This window comes from Antechinus flavipes, chromosome 5 (assembly GCF_016432865.1).
Source record: "Antechinus flavipes isolate AdamAnt ecotype Samford, QLD, Australia chromosome 5, AdamAnt_v2, whole genome shotgun sequence".
In the NCBI taxonomy this organism is placed as follows: domain Eukaryota; kingdom Metazoa; phylum Chordata; class Mammalia; order Dasyuromorphia; family Dasyuridae; genus Antechinus; species Antechinus flavipes.
In genome coordinates, this window is record NC_067402.1 from 135044120 (window position 1) to 135069414 (window position 25295).

At 33.4% G+C, this 25295-nt stretch overlaps 1 protein-coding gene across 1 annotated transcript in view; it reads right to left on the minus strand.

The window, feature by feature from the left end:
* The window catches only part of LSMEM1 (leucine rich single-pass membrane protein 1), a 31495-nt gene extending 6699 nt beyond the window's left edge, over positions 1-24796 (minus strand). The window contains exons 1-3 of the mRNA XM_052001389.1: positions 24471-24796; positions 11303-11434; positions 5370-5504 (exon numbers count right to left, since the gene is read on the minus strand). Coding sequence (XP_051857349.1) covers positions 5370-5504; positions 11303-11429 — 262 coding nt within the window. The 5' untranslated portion in view covers positions 11430-11434; positions 24471-24796. The remainder of the gene's footprint in view (positions 1-5369; positions 5505-11302; positions 11435-24470) is intronic.
* Positions 24797-25295: the final 499 nt, after the last annotated feature.

A 25295-nucleotide genomic window follows, 5' to 3' on the forward strand; every position in this document is an offset into this window, starting at 1 on the left:
AAGTCCCATACCCCAAATCTTAGGTAGGTACTTGGTCAGTTTCTCCCCTAAAGGCATCCAGGAAACACTTCTTATCTCAAGAAATATGATGAAAGTGAATTTCTCCTTGATCTCCTTTGCTAAAATGATGTTTTCTTAATATCTTTTGTTGATCAGCCAAGATCAACAATCAATCAAGATCAATCAAGTTGAGCTCTCCTGTGCACTTAAAAGATTCAAACTTGTATCAAAGGTATTTGTATAACTCTCATTTCCCTATAAGATTATAAACTCCTGAAGGGACAAAGTCATTTTCCAGTCTTTGTATCACTAGCACATAAAGTGATCTCTAGATAATAGGCAGTTAGTTTAATTTAATAAAAATGTATTAATGTAAGAAGCACTTTTAAAAGTGCCTATCACTTGCAAGGCATTACACAAGTGGCTGGAATATAAAGGCAGAAATGGTAAAATTCAGAATTCCTTCCCTTCAAGAAGTTAGCATTCTACTGGCAGAGACAAAAAAGAAAAAAGATAAATGAATCAAAGATAAATTGAAAGACAATAGAACATTAACAACCAGAAGAATAAGAAAAGTCTCCCCATAAGTTAGTTTAGCTAAGATGATTCTTGAAGAAGCTAAAGTTTCTTAGAGGAAAAGGACATTTTAGGCAAAGAGGAAGGCCTGCATAAAGGCAAAGGGGTTAGAATTTCAAATTTGGGAATTGAAAATTGGCCAATTATTTTAGAGCTCAGTCTAAGAAAGACAAAAAGTTAGTTGATATGATTCGTTTTATTCCTCTCAAGCAGGCAAGTATGCATGCAACTGAGCTCACAAAAGGCTTGAGTGAGGCTAATTACAAAGTCATAAAGCAAAGAAGTGCCAGGATATCTGGCCTTTTGTCAGCCAAGATTAGAGTTCCTATAAAGCAAAGAAATGCCCCTTGACTTAGGATATATGTGCAAATTTAATATGGTCTTGTGGTTCCTGACACAGCAGGAAGATTTTGGGTTCATTCAGAGAGCATCTCTGAGGACTCTTAGTGTGTCAGTCCAGAAGGGCTCAATTCATTTTCTCTGATTGGCCAATCCAGATTTTCAGCCTTCTTTGAGTGATGAGGGACTTAGTAGGTCCCAGATTCCCTCCTTTTGGTCAAAGGGACACCAAAGGCACCATCTGCAGACCAAAAGAAGTTATGGGGAAAACCTTACTCTTCCTCATAGAGTGGGAAGTGAAGTTCTAGCTGCCTTTCCAAGAATGTCAAAGGGAGAAATTGCCAATACATGCTTAAATCAGGGCCTTGGCAGTTGGGCACATAACAAAAGGGGAAGGGGGAGGGGAAACTTGGACAAAAGACTCAGCCCTCATCTAGAATCCTGTAACAGAATATAGGCTGCTTATGAGTCTATTTACTCAGATGGTCCAGTTTTCCAGCTACATAGGACTAGGTTTAAACATTGCAATAAGTTTTTTTTTTCACAATTCCATTACGTCAGGTCTACAGATGAGATTACTTAGAGATCTTATGATGGATTAGTTCTGAACTGGGGAATTTACATGTACAATGTGCTTTCTTCTCATGATCACCTAAAGGGAGCTCTGCTTCACTGATCCCAAATCTAAAAGTTCTGACTTAAATCTAAAACAATCACCTAAATTTGGTTCTCCAATTTTGAAATTTCAGAGAATTTCAGTTCATATATTATTTGCTATTTCTATACTTACCCAGGTTCCGTATCTGATATAATGTTTAATAGTATTCACTTATAAATCTGTCTAGTTCTAGTGCTTTTTCTTAGGAAGTTCATTTATGACCTGTTCTTTTAAAATTGTCAATCTTATATAGTTCTAAGAGAAAATAATCTAATCCCGTTGTTTTTTTGTTTTTTTTTTCAAATTTATTATTCCATTTAATTAGAAAACTTTAACATTGCCTTGCCTAATCATTTCCCCCTTTGGAAGATATAAACCCTAAATGATAATTTGATCATAAATACAGGTTAAAATTGCAAAATGGAAAAAAAGGAAAAATTATAAGATGTTCATACTTGCATTCAATTATAATAATTCAAAGATGTTTCAGTATCAATTCGTTATTTAATTGATTTAATATTGTACTTAAAAAATTTCTTATTATAGAAATTTGCTATAAAAGAATAGGGACACAATGGAAAGTATATTAATGGTATATTCGTAGTGTATGTATGCATATATACACATATATATTTTAAGTATATGTAGATATATAATCATGTTGCTCTATGAATATGTATATAGATATGTGTATATATGTGTAGGTCTATGGATGAGTGTGAATTTGTATTGATGTGTGTGTATGTCTGTGTGTGGGCACATGTGTGTATATCTATTAAATATAACTGTGCTTAATTATAGCCTGCTTGGGTGAGGTAATGGAAATGAAAGGGGAAAAAAGAATAAATTTTAAAAGTGCACAGCAGAGAACAAAAAAGCAACCTACAAGGAAGCAAAGAAAAGATTCATAAATATATTTTTTCTACTATTATATTTCCTTTCTTGAATTGAATTGAACTGAAATTTATTGTTATATATTTTGAATCCTTCCTGATATGTGCTTTGTTGGACACAAGACAATGTTCTGTGTTTTTCTTTTCTGTCTTTTTTCTATTGTTTTTAATAAACAATTTTTTTAAAAAATGAAAAGCAACAAAAGACTTGGAATATGTTAATATAATAATTGTAAATTTTATGTAGAGAATAGATTAATGACATGTTATCTAGAGTAAAATATGTCCAGGTATTAATTATGTTCAAAGGAACATAAACATAATCTACTACTTTCAGAATCACTTTAAGCAATGGGAACATCTTTAAGGCGACTTCTAAGTAGTTTGCATACATTTCTACACATGCTCGAATTCCAGATTAAATAGCAAACATAAGTAAAATCAGATTTTCCATTAGGATAACACAAGATAACTTATAAATTAATACTCTTCATGAATATAACTATTGTTATGCCACAGTTTTCTTTAACTGTCCTGACTCAGTTTCCCTGTCTCAGTTTCCTTAACTGTTCTGTCTCTGACCCAGTAAAACTAAGGATTATTTGCTCTCGGGTTATGAATTAGCAAGATAAAAGAGTAGATCTCCTGACTCTTTTAGGGATTTACAATATTCCTTTAGAATATTCCAAGATCAACCCATGATATCTTTACTTCTTTGTCTCTGGAATTTTTAGGTTTTATGGCTTCCCCTCCCTGATAAAAAACTTTCCCTCCCTTTTTCTTCTTTGTCTCCAAAAAGGTATTTAAGAAGTTGGGGTTCCTTCATTCATTGCTGGAGAATGGCGGCTGGCAGCTGTATGCTGGACGCTGGATTCTTTGGGTCCTCCAGCCCTGGGACCAATATGGATTCCTTGGTCCCAGTATACTTATCTCTGTCTGACTGGATAATCTGAGACGAGAGTCCTGTCCAGTCAATCTTACTCTCCCATTAATAAAATATTAAAAACTCTCTAATCTCTCTCCTGCCTCAGTTTCTCCGGCATTACACTATATTGAAATCCTATTCCTTAAAACAAAAGCAAGAGAGGTTCCTAACTTTAACCTCACAACTTAATAGATTTACATCTTAGTTTCACTAATTGTCTAATTGTACTCATATCATTCTGAAAAAAAGAGATACTTCAGGAACTGAAGTTTATACATATGACAAATTCAAGCACTAATTTAACTCTTGCTTAGGTCATGGGATGACAACAAATTCAGATCAAACACAGAGCTTAATACACTCATTTAGATAACTACTAACAACTAATAACTCTAATAACCAATAATAATTCATATTGCAAGGACAAACTTCCAGTTTTTGTCTACCCTGATAGTAAAAATTGGCTATGATTGCTGTAAACAGGTTCATAGTTATAACAGCATCAAAAGTAGTCCTTAAAGCTCATGTCACTCCAAATAAGAGTCTATTTAGAGTCCCAAAATCTCACTAATCACAGTAGGTTTGGACCAAATTGTTATCATATCAAATTATTTGCAATAAGTTAGCTTACAAATGAAAATTTAGTAGGTTTAAGAATCACATTTTTGTGTGAAAATTTATTACAATTTTTTTTACTTAAATATTTCTTCCTAAAAGTATTTCCTTTTCTTAAAAATGCCTTAAAATTTATCCTGATGTTAAAAGGAACCAAATTTTATGAAGTAAATTAGTCAGAAACCTCTAAAATGACAGGTAACTCTTACTTATTCAACCTTAAAGCAAAAATAAATCTTTAAAACTGAAATTTGTCAAAACTAAATTGGTGTAAAATGTCTTTGAGTAACATAAATTAACCCTCAAATTACTATAACAAAATAAATTCCTTATCTTTATAAAATTTCCCATTATCACCTTGTTTAGTCACAATGTGTTTTTGGTGGGGAAGAGATTAAGTTTTCATAAGTCAAAAAGAAAAAGTCACCCAGTTAAATTAACCTTATCACAATAACAAAGTTTACCATGCCTTTAAAAAAATTTACTCAATGTTTTTTCCCCTTTCTCTTTAAATAAATCCGATTTGTATATAATTACCATTTTTATCCCATTAACTCAGCAGAATACAGAAAAATACAATACAGAAAACCCTTGTATAGGATTGATAAGAATTTATAACAACATATTTCTAAAAATCCTTATAGGTTTATAAAGGAGATTTTACAAGATCTTTTTTTTTTTTTTTTGCTACAAATACCAATTTTCCTTTTTAAAATATCTATAGGATTGTTTCAAGGATCAAATGGGATTTTATATATATAAACTTCTTTGCAAAACTTAAAGCTACATGAAGAACTGTTTTATTATCATCATTACAAAGAATAGAATGCTTTCTAGAAAAGAGTTACACCAATTAAGCATTTCTTAAGGAACTACTATATATGTCAGGCATTGTGGATCAATCAGTGTATCAACAAGCATTTATTAATATTTTATTGAGTGTCAGGAACTATGTGATAAGTACTGGCCACACACACACACACAGAGAGAGAGAGAGAGGGGGGGGGGGGGTAAAACCAGCCTCTACCCTCAGGAAACTTACATTCAAATAGAGAAGAAAACATGTAAATAGCAAGTTGTGTGTATATGCGCACACACACACACACACACACACACACACACACACACAAATATATAAAGAATAAAGCCATCTATACTCTCAAGGAATTTACATTCTAAATTTTTTATCCTTTATCCTAAATGTCTCATATACTAAAAGATAAGTTACTCAATGCATACACTACTGCATCGCCTGGAGCAGTACTGCACGTAGGGTAGCCATGAAGTCCGCAAATGATGCACATTCTATTAAAGCCTTAATTAACATTTTAAATAATGAGGTTCTTGCTGGGTTTTTACTTACGTAGTAAGACTATCACAAAAGAAACGAGGGTCAAGCTGACGATCAAAGCGATAATCAGCGCCACAAAGAACAAGCTTCGGTTTCTGATTCCGTTCCCTGTGTTAGGAGCACCTCCTAGGAACTTCTTTTCTTGAGCTAATGTAAAACAAATGAGAAAAAGACTAGTGATTCAAACTTTATTCCAAAGTTCTCTGACATGGAAAGCAGATGGAATGGTAATGTCGGGAAAACAGCTTTGCTGAATTCAACACAGCAGGTATTAGGAAAATTGTGATGAAGTGAAAAGAGTGTTGAATTTGGACCTGAGTTCAAATCTCAGCTCAGCTCCCTGCTGTTAATAAAATTTTGGGCAAGCCATTAGCCTTTGGAGTTCAACTTCCTTTATTTGCAAAATGAGAGAATTGAATTAAATGTTCTTTGAAGTTATTTTTTCCTCGAAATTTATGATAATGTGGCAGTTAAATTATGCAGAAGATAGAACACAATCCTGGAATCACAAAGATCTGAGTTCAAATCCAACTTCAGAATACTGGCTGTATGACCTTAGGACCTCTGTTTGTCTCAGTTTTCCTGTCTGTAAAATGGGGATAACAATAGCATCTGTCTTCCATGGTTGTTATGAGGATCAAATGACATAATAATTGCAAAGTATTTAGCATAGCATCTGGCACATAGTAAACACTATATAAATATTAGCTACTATTATTATGATCTTTGAGAAAGTTGACTTGAATGAAGAGGGCTTGTCTTTGGATTATAAATTTAAATTATTAAGCTTTTTCCCTAGGATTTATGTTTTTATATAGATCCCCACCTTCTTTCATTTTCATCCAAAGAATAAGCAGGGTTGGATTTGTTGTTATTGTTGCGTTGGTCTGATTCTCCATGGATTTTTCATGATTCTTCATTCGGATTTTCTTGGCAAAGATGCTGGCATAGTTTGCCATTTCCTTCTCCAACTCATTTTACAGATGAGGAACCATATTAAATGACTTGCTCAGAGTCATACTGCTATTAAGTGTCTAAGGCCAAATTTGACCCCAAGAAAGTGAGTTTTCCTGACTCCAGGCCTGGCACTATATCCATTCTGCCAGCTAACTGCTCAGGATTAGATTATTTCCTTAATTATAGCTAACATTTATATAACTTTTGAATATTTAAAATGAGTTTTGCATAAACTACATGTCCCAAAAATCTTAGTGTATTTTAATGCTATAATCTCTTAATGTGCAGATTTAAGTTTTAAAAGCCTAAACAGTTTTGATCAAATAAACAAATGTTATTAAATAATTAAATAAAAATTTAAACTTTAAGAGCTTAAAAGTGCACCAAGACTTTTAGGAAACTTATTATCTCATTTGATTTTTCACAACAATTAAATTAAAGTTTATCTCCTTTTTACAGAAGAGGACATTGAAACTAAGAAAAATGAAGTAATTTTAGTCAGGGTTGCACAACTAATAAGGCAGAATTCTAATATAAGGCCTTCTGATTCTGCTACCTATTTGTCCTTTTCTTTACAAAAGTTAGAAAGTTTCCAAGTTAGAGCATTCAGGTGGCATCCAATTATAGAAGTGGACTGATTGCTTTATGTAAAATTTATTTTTACCTTGAAGAGTAAAAGTGAGAAATCAGGCAGAAGAGCTGACAGATATTTCCTCTCTTTTTCCCTGAAGTAAGACAAAAGTATAATGGAGACTAAGGCCCCAAGGACTGGAGTGACTATGTGATTTCTGCTTTCTGTGAAAAATTGGTGCCCTAGAATTTTCCTGAGAAGTTATTTGGAAGAATATTTGTGGTTAAATCTGGTCTTAAAACATTCTTGATTCTTAAAAGTGTTTTTAAACCTGGTTTGCTCTGTAGTAAAGGTTCATTAATATGTAACTTGCAATTTTTTTGTATTTCTATCCTCAGAGATTACCAGAGTTCCTTAAGCATTTAATAAGTGCTTATTGATTTATGAAACAAATGAATTTAAAAATTTATTAAATACATAATTTAGGTTTAGAGTTTGAGGAACAATGTTGAGGTCTTTACTGGAAGAATTTTTACTAATGAAAGTGGTCAAAGTAGCCACGTGACCCAGAGCTCACAACTGTTGGAAAATGAGGAATGAACTCAAGGATTGGAATGGAGTGAGAGCTCTGAGTTTCCTCCTGTAAGAACAGGGTTAGGAAAAGGGAGATCAGTATCCAGCTAAAAGGGGAAAAGGTATTGGGAGAGAAGTGATATTTTATTTTTTTTATTTTTTATTTATTTTTTTTTTTGAGAAGTGATATTTTAGAAGAATGGTTCAAGACACATGAAATAATCATGAGAGAGACATTTATCATAGGTCACAAAGGTTGCCACTTACTATGTGAAATAACTCATGGGCTCAATCAAATATGACTGAGCAAGGCAAGATCATTTATGATTAAGCAATATGCTTCTAGGTGTGGAAACTTTAGGAAGAAGGGGCAGGGAAATAGGGGTAGGTTCTGAGGAGTAAGAGGAAGAATTGAGGAGGAGTCGGGTAGGTATCAGGGAGTAGCCTGGCGAAGTCTATCTTTGACCAGACACCAGATTTTTAAGATATGCTAATGTCTTGATTGGTCTGTCTCCATGAAACAATAAAAATAGGATAGAAGGATTAAAGTTATTGATTAAAAGGTTCCAGTTCCACATTAGTAGAAAGGTTAGAGGAAAAGGTAGATCATAGTGTGGGATATGGGCAGGCTGAGTTAAGAATAGTGCAGTCTAATCTGCATCATAGCTGGCTATCAAGTATAATACTTTTTATTCGTCCATCCATTCATTCATCTCAATAAGTTACACCAACGCTCTAGAAAATAAAGCAGAAGTTTAGGTGACATCCATCTATTTCTTTATTAGTTAATAAGTATTTTCCCTCAAGAAGCTTGTCCAGGGATGCTTTTTCTAGCTTAGTCAGTGAGCGATTTTTATTGATCAGAACTGGTGTTTCAGGTCTAAATTAATCACAGGCCTATTTAACCTGATCTTGAGAATCCTATTGCTGAAGAAGGTGCTCTGATTCAGGGTCTGGCAAGATCTGATCATAGTTGGAGACCATTCCATTTGCTTCATATGTTGCTTTGTCCAGTACTAAAGGAAGAAGGTAAATTTCCCAAGTCCCCAGAAATGGTCAGATTTTGTAGCATTGGCAAAGAACCCTAGTATCTAAAGTCAGAACTGGGAAGATATTTATCATAGTCTGAATGCAATATTTTGTAAAGCATTCCCTAGTCTTTGATCTCTTAGGTAAGGAGTGCCAGACTGGCACGGATACCTGTTTATCATTTCAACTACTACCAGAGAGACAAGGTTGGAAGGGCTTGTTGGTTAAGGCCCAAATCTGTTTTGTTTTATGTGGCATATAAGCCCCAAAAACATGGCACTTGCAACACTCAGTATTTGAGAGCTTGATTTTGAAGATCAGGAATATATGGGGCAAGAAGAGGACTATTTAGGATCACAATCAATTCAATAACTGTCTTCTGGGTAGGAGGGTATTTTGTTTAGTCTGTGGCCTAAAACAGTACTCTATCATCCCTTAGGGAATGGGGTGGAGATTAGGGTTGCCTGAGGTAAGGACCCTTTTCTACATCAGTAGGTAGGGTCCAAAATAATTTACTAATAACAGTAATAGTTTACTAGGTAACAAGTAAAACAGGAAGCAGGAACAGGTCAAAGTATGATGTCAGGGAAGTTAAATTCAGATCTTCCTGATCCCATTCCATGATTCTAACCACTACACCATGCCACCTTGACTCAGGTTCTGCACTAGTAGGTAGTTTTTGTTCCAGGAAATTCCCCAAACTAATGAAATTATAGATCCTGGGTTTTTTAATGTTAACATTATTATTGGAAGCTCTCTTAGAGGACAACCATGCCTCTTTGTTTTTCATGTCTCTCACTGTACCTAGCATTATCTTGCACATAGCATATATTCAGTATTTTGTGGATTGAGTAAAGACTCTACCTTCATATATATAGGGAACTGGACTTTAGTCTTTATGGTATAGGAAATATTATAATTTTCCCTTAGGTTAAAAAAAAAAAAGAAACTGCCATCTGTGTTGATTTCATTTGGTGCTCATAGAATCTTACTATCAAAGCCACATAAAAAGAGATATGGAGGCTAAAATTCAAATATAGCATGTCTCTTCATAGTCACTGAATCAGACAATTCATATCAGCCATTTTCACGATCAATATCTATTTGCTATAGCCAAAACAGTTCTGCCGTAATTCACATCAAATGGGAAAAAAGCTCAACTAAATAGATTAGACAGACCCCACTTCTATTCATTTAACATCTTGCAGCCATATCTAGTAACAGCTGACTTGAGGGTCTCAAGAAGTTAGGAGAGTATATAACAAAAAAAGGAAAAGGGAGAAGGAAAAAAGGAATACTTTGAGAGAGCATAAGACAGCTATCCACAAGCATTTGTAGTGTTTTCATGAAAAAAGAGCAAACAGATTGGTTTTATTTGGCCTCAGAAAGTAAAATTTACAGCAATGGATATGTTATAGAGAGACAAATTTGTTTTATGTTAGGAAAAAAATTTCTTAAGAATTAGAAGTATCCAAAAACTGAATGGCCTGCAATAGAATACATGGAGCTTGAAACAAAGACTGGGTGTTCACTTGAGGGCTATGTTCTATAGAAGATTCTTTTTTCAGCTATGTTTTGGACTAGTTGGTCACTAAGACCCACTTTTTTTTTTTTTAATTTTATTTAATAATAACTTTGTATTGACAGAATCCATGCCAGGATAATTTTTACACAGCATTATCCCTTGCAATCACTTATGTTTCGTTTTTTCCCCTCCCTCCCTCCTCCCCCCCCCCCCAGGATGGCAAGCAGTCCTATATATGTTAAATATGTTGCAGTATATCCTAGATACAATACATATTTGCAGAACCGAACAGTTCTCTTGTTGCACAGGGAGAATTAGATTCAGAAGGTAAAAATAACTCGGGAAGAAAATCAAAAATGCAAATAGTTCACATTCATTTCCCAGTATTCCTTCTTTGGGTGTAGCTGTTTCTGTCCATCATTTCTCCAATGAAACTCAGTTAAGTCTCTTTGTCAGAGAAATCCACTTCCATCAGAATACATCCTCATACAATATCGTTGTCGAAGTGTATAATGATCTCCTGGTTCTGCTCATCTCACTTAGCATCAGTCCATGTAGGACTAAGACCCACTTCTAAGTCTGTTTCTGGGATTCTATGAAAATCACAAAGGATATTTTAAAAGTAGCTCTCATTGAAGATAAAAATTAGGAGAAATCAATAAATGAGATGGAAACCTTGAGCTGATAGCACTAAGTAGTAGAAAAATAAAATTTTTAGAGAAATGCTCCTAGAATTGGGGGATGGATCTGTATCCCTTCTTGGTGTCTGGAAAGCTCCAGCAACAGTATCAGGGAAAGTGGATATTGTGGCACACATCTGTGATATCATCTGTTGGTGAGACTAATGTAAGTGGATCATTTGAATTTTGGCATTCAAGGGTGTACACAGAGTTTGGAACCAGTATGGTAAATCTCCTGTAGTGTTGCACCAACAAACTATTTAAGGAGAGGTGAATCAGTCCAAGTCCATAATAGAGGAGGTAAAAACTCCAATGTTCATTAGTCTTGGTTTGGGACTGTGAGAAGCTGAGCAAGATAAAGACCCACTCTTTAAAATGAAAAAGAAAAAGGAAAGATCAAGGAATTAAGAGATATACCACATTAATTTGAGCAATTCTATAATTTCTATCAAGAATTTAGTGAACAAAAGCAAAAAAGCAATATCAATTTCCTGGTGTTAAAGTTAGTTCCAAATTTTGAAGATGGACCTACATTCTCACACTAACATTTGTTATTTTAGATAAAATTTAAACAAGAAAACAGTTGCCAGACTTCTCTTGGCACACATACAGATTCCACGCTGGGATCCAGCAGGAGAGAAGTTCACTTTGTTTAAGTCATTTAAGGAATCAATAACATAGAGCTTTCTCTCTTCATGGGTATCACAGGAGCCAATTTCTAGGGCAGAATGATTCATTGTTCCTGAAAGAAAACAAGAGATTAAAAGTAAGTAGCAGGGCAAATTCTACCATATGTCAATAGAGTACCATTAAAGAGTAATTCAAATTGGTCATGATTGAGGTGATTGCCAAAGGGAATATTACCATAGATAATTATATCAGTATGTCAGTAAGCTGTTATATTTTCAGTTTTTTCCATTTGGAGTAAATGTACATTTTCAGTACTTTCCTCATAGAGTTACGGTGAAGAAATATTTTGTAAACCTTAAATCTCTATAAATGTAACATAATTATTACACTAAATTCCCTTTCAATGAATATGAAAAGCTGCTAGCTTTGTATCATTCAGATAAAACTTGGAAATAAAGGCTTTAATTACCTTGTTTTTAAAAGAGAAAGAGTAAAATCTAATTACCATTTTTTTTTAATGAGAAGGGAGAATTTGTAATTAATGGAGAGGAAATAAAGAAAATTATAAGTAACAAATCATGCAATATATGCCAATAAATATGAAAAAATTTAGTGAGTATGTATAAAATTATACATTCAGATTGCAGATTGATAAAATAAGAAATATGATCTAAATAATCCATTCTCAGAAAGAAAAATCTAGCAAGTCATAAAATAAGTTTTTTTTAAAAACAGGGCTGGGGGGACCTAATCCACACAAACTTATAGGTAAATGTTATCAAAGATTTTTTTCAACCATATATTAAATAAACTGTTTGTAAAAGAAAGGAAAAGGCACCTCACCAAAATTTTTTCTAAATTATACTTATATCTAAAACAAGGGGAGATAAAGCAGAGAAAGAAAATTTTCATTCACTATCACAAGTTAATATTGGCAGAAAAATGTTAAATGAAAAATTAACAAAGAACTACAGATATAGAATAAAACTATTCACTATGATCAGATTGATTTATAGAATAGGTCAACATTAGGAAGACTATAAATATAAATGATATTAGTAGCAAAAATCCTTTAAAAAGTCACAAGTGCTTTTCTCCAAACATTTAATTTTATTTGTTTAAGGAAGGAAACTTCCTCTACCAATGAAGATTAGCAAGTATTCTTCAACCTAGCTTTTGAGACATTATTTCAATAGATACAGAAAAATTTTTGCCAAAATATAACATTTATATAAAAGGTCTATTTCTTAATATATTTTTTAAAATTATAAATGAATAGCAAGAATTTTTTTTAAATAACAGAACTAAAGTAATCTTTCTCAGTAAGTTCAAAGATAAAATAAATATGCCAATGTCTCCACTATTTGCTAGCTATAGCAATTAAAAATTTAAAAAAAACTACAGATATCTGTATTTGCATGGGAACAAAAGATTTAAAAAGAAAAAAAAGCTAGAGAATCAACCAAAAATTAATATCTTAAGGACTTGTCATTTTATTGTTGTAGGAATTCTCCCCACTAATATTACTTATTGTTCATCCATAATTTCCAACCCAGACATCTTAATTGTCTGAGGCTCTGAGAAATTATATGATTTGCCTTTGGTACCATAAAACTTGTATCCAATGTAAGATTTTAAGCCAGATATTCCTTACTCCAGGTTTAGCATTTTATTCTCTATCTCATACTATTTCTCCAAAAATGGAAGTAGTCATGGTGGTGATGAGCTAAGGAAGTAACTCAGACATTTGCAAATTTGGACAGACATTCAGTGTACATAGCTTGGCCAAATCAATATGAAAAAGTGACTATGCTTTTTGAATTACTCTACAAATTTAGTATTATATTTTTGTTTTATGAATTTTGATTTTTGATTTGAAATTTATTTGAAATTATGATTTGAAATTTATGAATTAAAAAAATAAAATTTATTTGAAGAATATCAATAATATCAAGAAATAAAATGGAGGTATGGTAGAGTAGGAAGACAAGAGAATTTGTAATTCTAAATCTCAGACAATAGTACAAAGCAGTTATAATTAAAATTATCTAGTACTATAAATAAAAACATAGGTCAGTGGAATAGACTAGTTAAGCAAGAGCTTAGGAAAAAACTATGCTAAAGTCACGAGAAGCTAAAAAAAAAAAAAAAGCCTACTAAGAAAAGAAGTTTTTATTCAACACAAATTTCTGGAGAAACTGGGAAGCTGTCTACCAAAACATAGCTCTTTATACTTCCTAGTACAATGAATTCCTGTAAATCATGGCTTCTTAAACTTTTTCTACTTGTTACTCCTTTTCACCCAAGAAATTTTTACATTACCTCAGCTATATAGGTATACAAATCAAACATTCAAAATAAATCATAAAGAAATTTTTTTGTACACATATAATTTTACCATTTATTAAAGACAAAGGCAAATTGGTATACTAATGAGATGGGTGTGCTTATTTATTTTTACATAAAGAATTAAGTCATAGCAGAATATTTGATGTCTTCTACTACTGCCAAATTTTTCATGACCCCCAACTCTCAGTTAGTTATATGACCCCATAAAGAGTTACAACACACAGTTTAAGAAGCTTTGCACTAGATAAGCAAACTAAATATGAAAAAATGTCAATAATTAGGGAATAGAAGATTTTATCTTTTACAATTATTGAGAGGGAAAAAATTGTAACTAGATATTAGGTAAAAATAATAACACAACGCAAACAGTAATGCAGTAGAAAAAATGTTGGATTGAGAATCAGAAGAACTTTTTTTTTTCTTTTTGCTGAAACAATTGTGGTTAAGTGACTTGCCTAGGGTCACACAGCTGGAAAGTATTAAATGTCTGAGGTCAAATTTGAACTCAGGTCCTCCTGTCTTCAGGGCTGGTGTGTTATTCACTGAGCCACCAAGCTACCTCTGAGAATCAGAGCAACTTTGTTGAAATACCAAGTCAACAGCTTATTAACTGTGTGATTTTAGGTAAGTCATTTAATTTCTTTAGGCTTAATTCCTTATCTTTAGTAGTAACCAGATAACTTAAAAGTCCCTTTTAGCTCTAAATGTATAATTCTATAATGATTAAAGAAAATTAAGAAGTTCTTCCATGAATAAAATCTTCATAGGTTCAGGGGGGAAAAGGTTGCATTAAATATCTCTTACAAGCCAGACATTAAAAATCTAAAGAAAATTGATTTTTTTAAGTTTAAAAACCATTCCCCATATATTTGGTCAAAAAATACAAACTTGTTTAAAAAAATACAAACTTTTAAAATCCATTTAAAAAAGAAGTTCCAAATCATTCATGTGAGAATAGATTGAAATGCTCTGAGCTATCATTTCACACCCAGAAAGATGACAAACATTAAGAGATGAAAAAATTTATTGGTGAATAAATTCTGGGGGATAGATATATCAATTCACTACTAGTGGAGTTATGAATCAGAATCTGAATCTGAATATGGATTTGAAAAAAAATAATTTATAATATTGCAAGGAAAGTTACTAAATTGTCCATTTTATTTGACTAAAAGATTTTATCATCCCTGAAATTTTGCCCCAAGGAGCAAGGTAGCCAGAAAACATTTATATTTACAAAAATGTTAATAACAGCATTATTTGTGATAATAAAAAACTGAAAACAAAATATGACCCACAATTTGGGAAATGAATAAAATATTCATACATATGCATACACATGCATTTGTACATATACATACATACATATATATATACACATATAGATATTTCTTATGTATGTGTGTGTTGTGTGTTTTATCAAAACAGAATTGTAATATGACTAATGAGATTAATTTATAGAAATTTAGAAAAACATATATGAAATAATAGAAAGTAAAGACATTGGAAAATAAAAACCAATATCCATAACAGGGATCAGAGAACTAACAGGAATTTTGGAATCTGTCAGTCAGAACAGTTGTTCCCTCTTAGCCCTGAAAAGAGTTTTAGACTCTTCTAATCTTTAAGCCAAGAGACAGACTTGAATCATACTTAGAAGTTTTGAAAAAGATACACATGGATTGTGGAAGAACAGATTCCAAAGAAAGCGACTATGGCAATTTGTAGTGATAATGAGACAGGGATTTAATAGGTTGAATTTGAGAGAAAGAAAAAAAAAAAAAAAGAGCAGGGAGAAGAGAAAGAGATGAGGAAAGAGGGTGGAAGGAAGAAAGAGACAGAAAGGCAGAGACAAAAACAGAGAGACAGAGACAAAGAGACACAAAACTGATAGATCTGTATCCTATTTATATCTTGGTACAAAGAACTTGGATTAAAGCTACCAATTATAGTTTCCTCTTCAAAGACTTGAGTGAATTCTAAAAGTTTTATCCTTTACCCAACTTCCCTTTCCAATGTCTAATAAAAGATGCCATTATATACTTTTTCCCTCATTTCTTTTTATCTAAATTTCTTCCTTTAACACCTGTACTTAGGTACTTTGGCTTATATTTCCTTTAACCTGGAGGAAGCCCTGAGTTAACTAAAAATAGAAAAAGCTTAAATTAGGGCCTCTTACTGAACATTGGCAATTTTCCTAATAGTAGGAGTGTTGAGCTATTATGCTTTTGTTAATAACTTTTCATCTAATACAAATCTCTTAAAATATCAGAGAAATGGATCACAGGGACCTTAAGGCCATTGCATTGCACCTAGTCTCAAAGCAAGCTAATTTTTGTAATAAAGTTCCACAGTGTCACAATTCTAACAGTGGAAATAAAGTCACCACAGACTAATAACCAAGCTCTGGTCAGATACAGTTCTCCATGTTAGTACTGTATTGTGAAAGACACATCCCTCCTTTCTTTTAACAATTATTAATTGTTAACTAACCATCTGGAAGGAAATGTATTCTGAAAAGCATTTACTATGAGGATGTTTGTTGGGAAGAATTTGTTGCATCAGAACTGAATGAATCAATAGATTTTAAAAGTAATCTTGAAAAAGAAACCAAGGAGGGACAGTTAGGTGATCCTATGGAGCTCCCATCCTGGAATCAGGCAGGAGGACTTGAGTATGTCCTCAGATAGTCTCTAGTTGTGTGATCCTAGGCAAGTCACTTAACCCCAATTACCTCCCAAAAGAAAAAAAAATAAGACTTCTGTTGTGCTGGAATAAGAGGATTAGGGCAATTTTTGTAGAACAAGAATCTGCGCCAAAACACTCAGTCATGATCTCTTACTGGAGCAAGGAAACAAGCAAACAATTGGCAGGAGTCATTATGAGGACCTAGAATTCCCCCTGGAGTTTTATGGATTCCATTTTTGTTACTTAACAAGTTTTTTAAAGATTAAGGGCAGGAAATAGTTACCCTTTCAAAATATTTTCAATTAAGTTTATTTCTTCTCTGGCTGTGTTTAAGAAATAACATAGATAATTAGACGATTGTATTGCACTAATGTGCTCAGGTAGGGCTGGGTCATTTCAGTAACAAATATTAGAATAATTGAGTTTAGGAGAAACCACATTTAAGATGATATCCTCTAATGGCAAGCATGTCTTCAATCAGCACTGAAAAGATTGAACAGACATTTTCCTTTTTAAGCACTCTATTTTGTACATTGAGAGACTATGGTCTTTAGATGAGATGGAAAGAAAAAATCTGCATAAGCAAGGTAGGCAAATTTTGGCTAGTAGAAAAATAAAATCCTTAACCACTTTCTTAGCAACAGGAAATAGGGATAAAACATATGACTGATTTTTTGGAATCACAATCTTGATCTGCTATTGCAATCCTTCTAGGGTACCTTTCTGGAACAATAGTTTTTTTGGGGAGTTCTGTGATTAAATGTTGGAGATTAGATCTTTTGATTCCATCTGTTTAAGGCACTTCTGTGAGAAAACTCCCTCTACCCAAGCATATCACTTGCAATTTATATTTTTAGAGAATTACCTGGGGCATTGAGAAAGAAAGTAATTTTCCTAATGTTACACAGCTATGTGTCAGAACTAGAACTTAAATTCAGATCTTAGCCACTCTGAGGCCAGCCCTCTGTACACAGTGTAAAGCTGATTTTCTGAAGGCATAATTAAATATTTTATTTTTGAAATTCCATAGTAAAGCAAACTCTATTCCACCCTGAAAATGCCCACAGCCAAGTAAAGGCAAGCATTCTTGGCCTGAGGGCAGGAGACATCTCTTTCTTAGAGTAAATTTAGCCCAACGCTACAAACATGTATTTCATGTCTGTTATGTGCAAGGAATTATGCTTAGTGAATGCAAGAATATATATATGATATACCCTCTGCTCTTTCTGAGCTTACAAGTAAACATATAAATATGATACCAATGGTGTAAGGGCAAAGGAGATGTCTAGGGAAAGTGCTATGAGAAATTTGAGCAGGGCAAAAGGAAGAAGCTAAATGGAGGAAGTGGGGTTATCCCCAACAAACCATTTCAGCCATGTGTGACAGAATGAGCAAAGGCCAAAGCAAAAATTAGGATGCTCCAGTAGTATGTTTGGCTGGAATGAGCAGTAATAGCAACTATAATACCTTAGCAGGTTCTATATTTGCAAAGGGTTTTATAGTTTCCAAAGCATTTTAACAGACTATTTCCTTTAAACTTTACTATTACCTTGTCTTACTAGTAACCCAGTAATACCTATTTGTGGATAGGGTACTATTATTAATAGAAACATTAGTATTCCCATTTTGCATATGAGAAAACTGAGACTCACAGAAATTAGGAACTTTCCCATGGTCACAAAGCTAATAAGTGCAAGAGGCAGGATTTTTAGCCTCATTCTGAAGCCAAATTTTAACCTTTTCCATGCACTAGTGCATAATTGGAAATGATATGCAATAAGTCTGATAGATTAGAGCTAGATTGTAGAGGGAATTTAATCTCCAGATAAGGAATTTATGCTTTATTTTTGAGGCACTGGATAATCACTAAAAGTTTTGGGATAGAGGGATAACATGATCAGAGAAATATATTTGGGCAGCTACAAGTAATTGTAGGAGGAGTCAATGGTAGTCTAGTCTCACAAAAAGATAACTAGCCTTGAAATCAAGAAAAGCTGGCCCAACTCCTATCCCATAGATGCAAACTGGCTATGTGACTCTGGACAAATCACTCAATCTCTAGTTGTCCTCCTCCTTTCCTCCACAACTTTCAGTCAAAAACCATGATTTATAGAGCAGGTATATTGGTAAAGGGAGTTACCTCAAGAGGAGTTCCCTAGACCAATTAAATAAATTTAATCTAATCTAATGGAAGGAATGGAATAGAAAAAGATTAAGCTATAGATGGGAAGAGGAGTTGGAATAGGCATTTTAAAGTTTGCTCAAAGAATGAACTTTGTTAACATTTTAAGCATAGGGTAAATAATAAGATAATTGTGTGCTCATGAAAACAATAGTGCTTTTCACAGTACTCGGATCTGAAAACCAAAATGTACCATACTGGTTTCTCTTTCCATTTTAGATTTGGCTTAGAAAGTATGATCAGTTACTTCACAATAAATAGTCTAAAATGACAAAATATGTAGTGTTGGAGGAGATATAGAAAGACAAGTGTACTGATAAATCCTATTAGTGAAGTTTTAAACTGGTCTAATCATTAAAAAAAGTAATTTGAAATTATACAAAAAAATGACTTAAATATCTTGGTAAATACCCTAAGTAACTCAAAGAGAGAAAGAAAGATCTGACATATACCAAAATATTGTAGCAGTTTTTATATTAAAGAAAAACTGGAATCAAAGTAGATATTTATTGAAGAATGGATAAACAAACAATGTATAATGAGTATAATGGAATAATACTACTTCACAAGAAATGGCAACTAGAAACATGGGAATATTTACATGAATTGACAATGTGAAGCAAGAAAAACATATATTGAAGCAAGACAACATATAAAAGAAAAGAACAAAGAAAAGAAACCAAATTCTGAGTAAATATAACAAATATTGACCCTGGAGAAGAAATGAAAAGATGTAGTCTCCCTCTCTTTGAAGAAGTAGGAAGGAAAGGGAATAAACCTTCATGTAGCACCTACTATATGCCAGGCACTGTATTATCTTATTTGATCCCCTATCTGTGAGAAGTAGGTGTTGTTATTAGTTTCATTTTACAATTGAGTAAATGGTCATTTACAAAGTAAAAATCTATTGAAAAAAAAAAAACTATTTCATCACCTCAGCTCTTGTATAAATGAGCTTGGATTATTCCTCATACCCTGTGGGAAACATATAAGTTGAACAATTTTTCTGGAGGCACTATCTTGATTAGACTTTTCTTCTGTAATATCACCAAGCATTTAAAGAAGATTAATTATCACTGGGAACTACCTGACTGTGTATCAAGATACTAAGGGAAGCTAAATCCTGAAGGATACTAAGAAACGATTTTTTTTAAAGCACATTTCAAGAATCAATCAAGTAGGAATCACAGTTTTTATTCTTCTGCTTTATTGGCATTCAGGCCAGGTCTTCGTGTCTCTGGGCAAAGTTAGAGTAGATTGAGTCTATCATACAGCTTGGCTACTAATATAGTATGAAGTCGGGGAATATTTTAAAAGCGGGGAGGATTTTAGATACTGTCTAATTGAATATCCTCATTTTACAAGTAAAGACCCAGAGAGATGAAGATCTTGACCTCATCAGTAATATACCATAACTACCTTAAATATCTTGACATGGATGTAAAAATCTTAATTATATAAAAAATATCATTAAATTCTTGTGTATTTTTGCCTATAGTCATGTATTATTGACTAGTGACAAACATGACTAGAACTCAGATTAATCCCAGGCCTAGGTCCACTCCTCCTTTCCACAGATTATACTTTTATACTATACTTTTAGAGGAGTGGGAGGGAATGTAAGAAAAAAACTGAGATCAGAAATTTGTTCAGAAAAGGAAATTCTAGGGTTTGTCCTCATATGAGAACAAATTCAACCCTATATCCTTTGTCTTTATCCACTCTGAAATAAGAAAATATAATGAGAATGACTGAAGGCACTATAGCATACTCTGAAATCAAGAAGGAAGAATTGACCAAATATTTAGTGCTTATAATATATCAGATACAGACAGTGCTTTATAAGTATTATGGGATTGGGGGCTGTTATTTTCACCCTCATTTTATAGTTGAGAAAACTGAGAAAGGCAGATTAAGTGACCTGTCCAGGGTCACACAGCTTATAAGTATCTGGGGTTATATTTGAATTCTAATCTTTTCAATTCCAGGCCCAGTTTTGTGTAGCCTGGGCCACAGAGCAATGACTGCTTACAATTCAGTTAGTTTTACCATGAAAAATCAAAAAAATCAAGATGGTTCTTAAATTTTTTTGAAATCTGTGAAGTCTTCATGATTTTTTTAAAACATGAATTTTGATCAAGCAATTAAGTTTTATGGAAATGTATGGGAAATGTATCAAAATTCCAAAAAATTACATAGGTGTATATGCCTGCAACTTGATAGAACTCATGTACCCAAAGGGCTTGGAGGTAAAGATGGACTTCTAGTGTGGCATATGATGGCCAGTGAACTATAAATCCAAGATTTTGGGGGGAATGGGAAGAGGAGACAGTGATCATTACAAGGAGGCAAAGTTCCATTCACTCCATCTTAGTTACAGTGTAACTGGTTTGAGACCAGAAATTATATGGACTGTGGAGTTGTAATAATAATGTTTTATTTGTTTTTAAATTATTATTTTTATCCTGTCTTTTTTCACAAAGGACAGAAGGTGGGAGGTGCAAGTAAGTCATAAATAGGCAGAGGTGTATGGGAACTGGCTAAGACCAGCTCCTTGGCAGATTATATAATTTTCAGTGTGAACATTTATGCCTCATAAATCAGCACATTTTCCAAATCAGAGTTTGATTTATTGTTTTGTTGAATGATATTGATTTGTTGATTAAGATAGTGATGGAGAAAATGTTAATAAAGCAGATTAAATTTAAAACATTCCTATGCCCTTGTTTAACATTTACCAATACAACCTGAATATGAGGATGGTAATATGATGTGGAGGAGGGAGAGGTTGTTCTGTACAGCATTATTTTGTCATATGAGACAAGGGAAAAGCAAATGTAATATATTTTCCACTTGTACAATGTTCATTTTTGGGTGTGACTTTTGATTGTACTTGGTGACAAATGCACCATTCTGAAATAAAGATCAGCATATAAGTAATATTGCAGGAATAATTTCTTTCCACAAATTTAAAAGAGAGAAATAGTTTTATTTCATGCATATACCATGTATATATTCTACACACACACACACACACACACACACACACCCCTTTAAGGTTCTGACCAGTTGTAAAACACACAGATCACTAACAATCTGAGCGGTTGCGGGAGGGGAAAAAAATTAATTTTGCATTGATAATAGCGTAAAGAGTACATTTTTTAGCAACAAAGCTGATTTACTTCCCCAGCCCCATTTTATCCTCTCCATCCCACCCTCCATTCAACTACCATGTGCTCCAAGATTTTTGGTTAATAAAATTATTATTGGACCATTTCTATGTAAATGTTATTGAAGTCCAAGTAATTTTTCCAGGTTTTTCCTACAGAAAGAGGAAATTGCATAGAGAATGAATAAAGAAGAATTATATTTTAAAGATAGATGAAATTTTAGAGATCATCTAATTTATTTTCTTACAGATAAGGACACTGAGGTCTCAGAAAAATAAGTATTCTTCCTTTTCAAAATTACACAGATAATAGGAGTTTTATATGTTTTTTTAGGTTGGTCTTTTAGAAATATTATAGGGAGGCACATTTAGGTAGTATGCTAGATAAAATACCAGCTCTGGAGCCAGAAGGACCTGAGTTCAAATTCTGCCTCAGACTCTAAACACTTAGTAGCTGTGTGATCCTGGACAAGTCACTTAATATTGATTGCCTCACCAAAAAAGAAAAAAAAAGAGAGAGAGAGAGAGAGAGGAAGAAAGAAAGGAAGAAAGGGAGGGAAAAAAGAAGGAAGGAAGAGAGAGAAAGAAAGAAAGAAAGAAAGGAAAGGAGGGAGGGAGGAAAAAAGAAAGGAAGGAAGGGAAAAAGAAAAAAAGAGAGAGAAAGAGAAAGAAAGAAAAAGAGAGAGAGAGAAAGAAAGAAATTGCATAGGGGAGTTTGAATTCACTAGTATCAGATCCTCTGATTATCCATAATATTGAGGATCAACGTAAGAATACTTTTCTAAGTTATACTTGTTAAATTCCAGGAAGGGCTTATTAAATTCCAAACTCATGGCTCTTACTTATATATTGATTCTTTATTTTTTACATTCTTGGATCCATGATTTGATCTACTTGTACCTTAGCTTTCTCCACTGGAAAATGGTGCTATTATTACTCAGTTCTCATGCTGATGCTTAATTAATGTTTATAAAGGACTAGATCAGTAGCTGGAAGAGTCATAGCTACAGAAACAGAAAAGCAACAATTCAGTTGACAAAAGTAGACATGCTGGGATTTCCACCCACTCAAAATATGTCTTTGGGTAGTTACTTATTGGACCTAAAAGAATTCAGAAGGCAGACCAGAGAAGACAAATAAAATCTGAACGTTGTTCTCTTGGGAGAAAATGACATCTGATATTGGAAGCCATGCAAATAGAAGATTGTAACATAATTTTTAAAGAAATTATAAAATGCAAATCTGGAGGAATCAAGAAATAACTGGGAGAGAGTAAAGTTAGGTGGGATTTTCAGGAATATGGTACAGGCTCTTGATGCACTATTGAATAACTAAAAAAGTTCTAGATTTGAAGTCACAGGAATTCAAATCTTGACTCTGCTACTAAAACCTATATAATCTTAGGCAATACTCTTCACTTTTCTTGGCTTCTGTTTTTAGGTCACCATTTCTGCATGTTGCCAGCTCTTCAACAATATTTCTCATCTCTCTTACTACTGCTAACCATCACCTTAGACACCAGCTCTAAGAGGTGTTTGCCTTATCTTGCCAGGAATAATACCAACAATAATGACAAAAGCTACCATATACATAGTATTTTGTTTAAGCTATTTCATTACCCCTTTGAGGTAAATACTATTATCTCCATTTTGAAGATGTAAAAATTGAGGCTGAGAGATTAAATGACTCAAGAGATACACAGCTAGTAGGCATCTGAGGCTGGATTGAACTCAGGTCTTCTTGATTCCATTTCCAGCAATCTAGCTGCCATGCCACCAAGTTGCTGGAACCAGGTCTTTATGTCATTTATCAACAATCATTTGTCCTATTTCAGCTCCCCTTAATGTTTTGCCCTCCCCCGTTAGAACATCAGCTCTTTCAGGGCAAGAACGATCTTGCTTACTTGTGTTTCAAGCATTTTGTAGAACAGTGACTAGGACATAGCGATTCCTTTATAAGTAATCTATTTATTTCCCTTTCTAAAATAAAAGCATTGGACTAAGTCATTTCCTAAGTCCCTTCCAGTTTCAGATCTATGTTTCTGCCCATCCACAGTTTTGAACAGCTTACAAAGTCACAATTTGCAGCTGCTGGTCACATAGCTGTTGCTATTTCTAGCCTCTCCTTATGAGGCAGCTGGGCTAGTTGGGAGACTCAATTTTAATAGCTTTTCTTCATTGTTATAATGATCATCCAGTCACCACATTTGCCAAGCCGGATGCTAGCAACACTCTTCAAAAGCAACTTTTTATCAAGATCCCTTCAAACCCCCTGAGTTAAAGTACCTGTGAGTAATTCCATTTTTCTCTCCAGTTATCTCAATGCTAACTAACCACTGATTTTTCTCCTTGTCACCATTTGGAAAGGGCTCTGATTACCATCATAGGAATGTGACAAATAAAAATGACTTTCTAGTTTTGCTGTTTATTTTCCCCATAGATCTTTAGTAACAAGTCACAGAAACAAGAAGTACATATTTGTATTTCTGTCCTCCAAATAGCAATTATTTCTCCAAAGAGTTTAATTCAAGAGTAATGAAAATCTTTATTGAATGAATCATTATAATTTGTTTTCCAAATTCATTTGGGGTTGTTGACTCTTCCCAATAAAAATTTTTTATTAAAAATATCAAATCTAAAAGAGTTAAATAATATCTATTAAAAGTTATGGCCATCTAAAATGAACAATTAAAATTCCCCCAGCCTTCCCCCCATTAGCCACCTCAGCCCTCAGTAGTGAGATGACTCGCAAATGACTTACACCAATTCCCGAGTAACTGCTCAGAGGGGCCAACTCCAAATGAAAATGCTTCAGGAAGCCACTATGGAAAAAACAACTACAACAATGACTAACAACAGCAACAAAAAAACTTCCTCCCAGTTCCTGCACTTTCCTTTTCCCCTTTCCTCAAAGCATGTGTATTCCTATAGGTCCTGTAAAACACAGCAGGAAGCTGTCATCTATATTTAGTATTTAATTAGACCCAGTAGTGTGGGTTCCAAATATTGACAAAAAATTTTTCATTAACTAATTTTTTAAACAAGTAATGCTCTCTTTCCATTTCTGGTGAAGGAAGGACTAGGGATTTTTTAAAACTTATCCTAGTCTCAAAATAATGCCATGATGAAATTGCTGAGAATTATTTATTCAGATCTACTTTTAAATTTGGAGTTTATTATACCTCTGTGTAAAGTGATACTGGGATTTTTCAGTCCTCTTGCTCATGTTGAACTGCATATAAATATCTTGGAGAAGGCTGGAAATATTCCACTTTGCAAGGAGGAGTCCAACTCAAGTAGCTTGGACAAAATAAATGAAGCTGTAGATTACCCTGTAGTTGCTACAATAGTCAAAGTAGGGGTTCCTTTTTTTTTAGGGCCTGTCTTTTAATAAGCCTTCCTATATATCCTGTTCAGAATGAAATAGGGAAGGAAATAAGTTCTAGAGTTTACCATACATGTGTAAATAAGAAACAAAATAGATTAAATTTTTCCATAACGAAAATGTCATATTCAGCATGAATATGATCATCCTAACAGTTCATTAATCAATAAACCTTTATTAAATATGTACTATGCTTAAGTG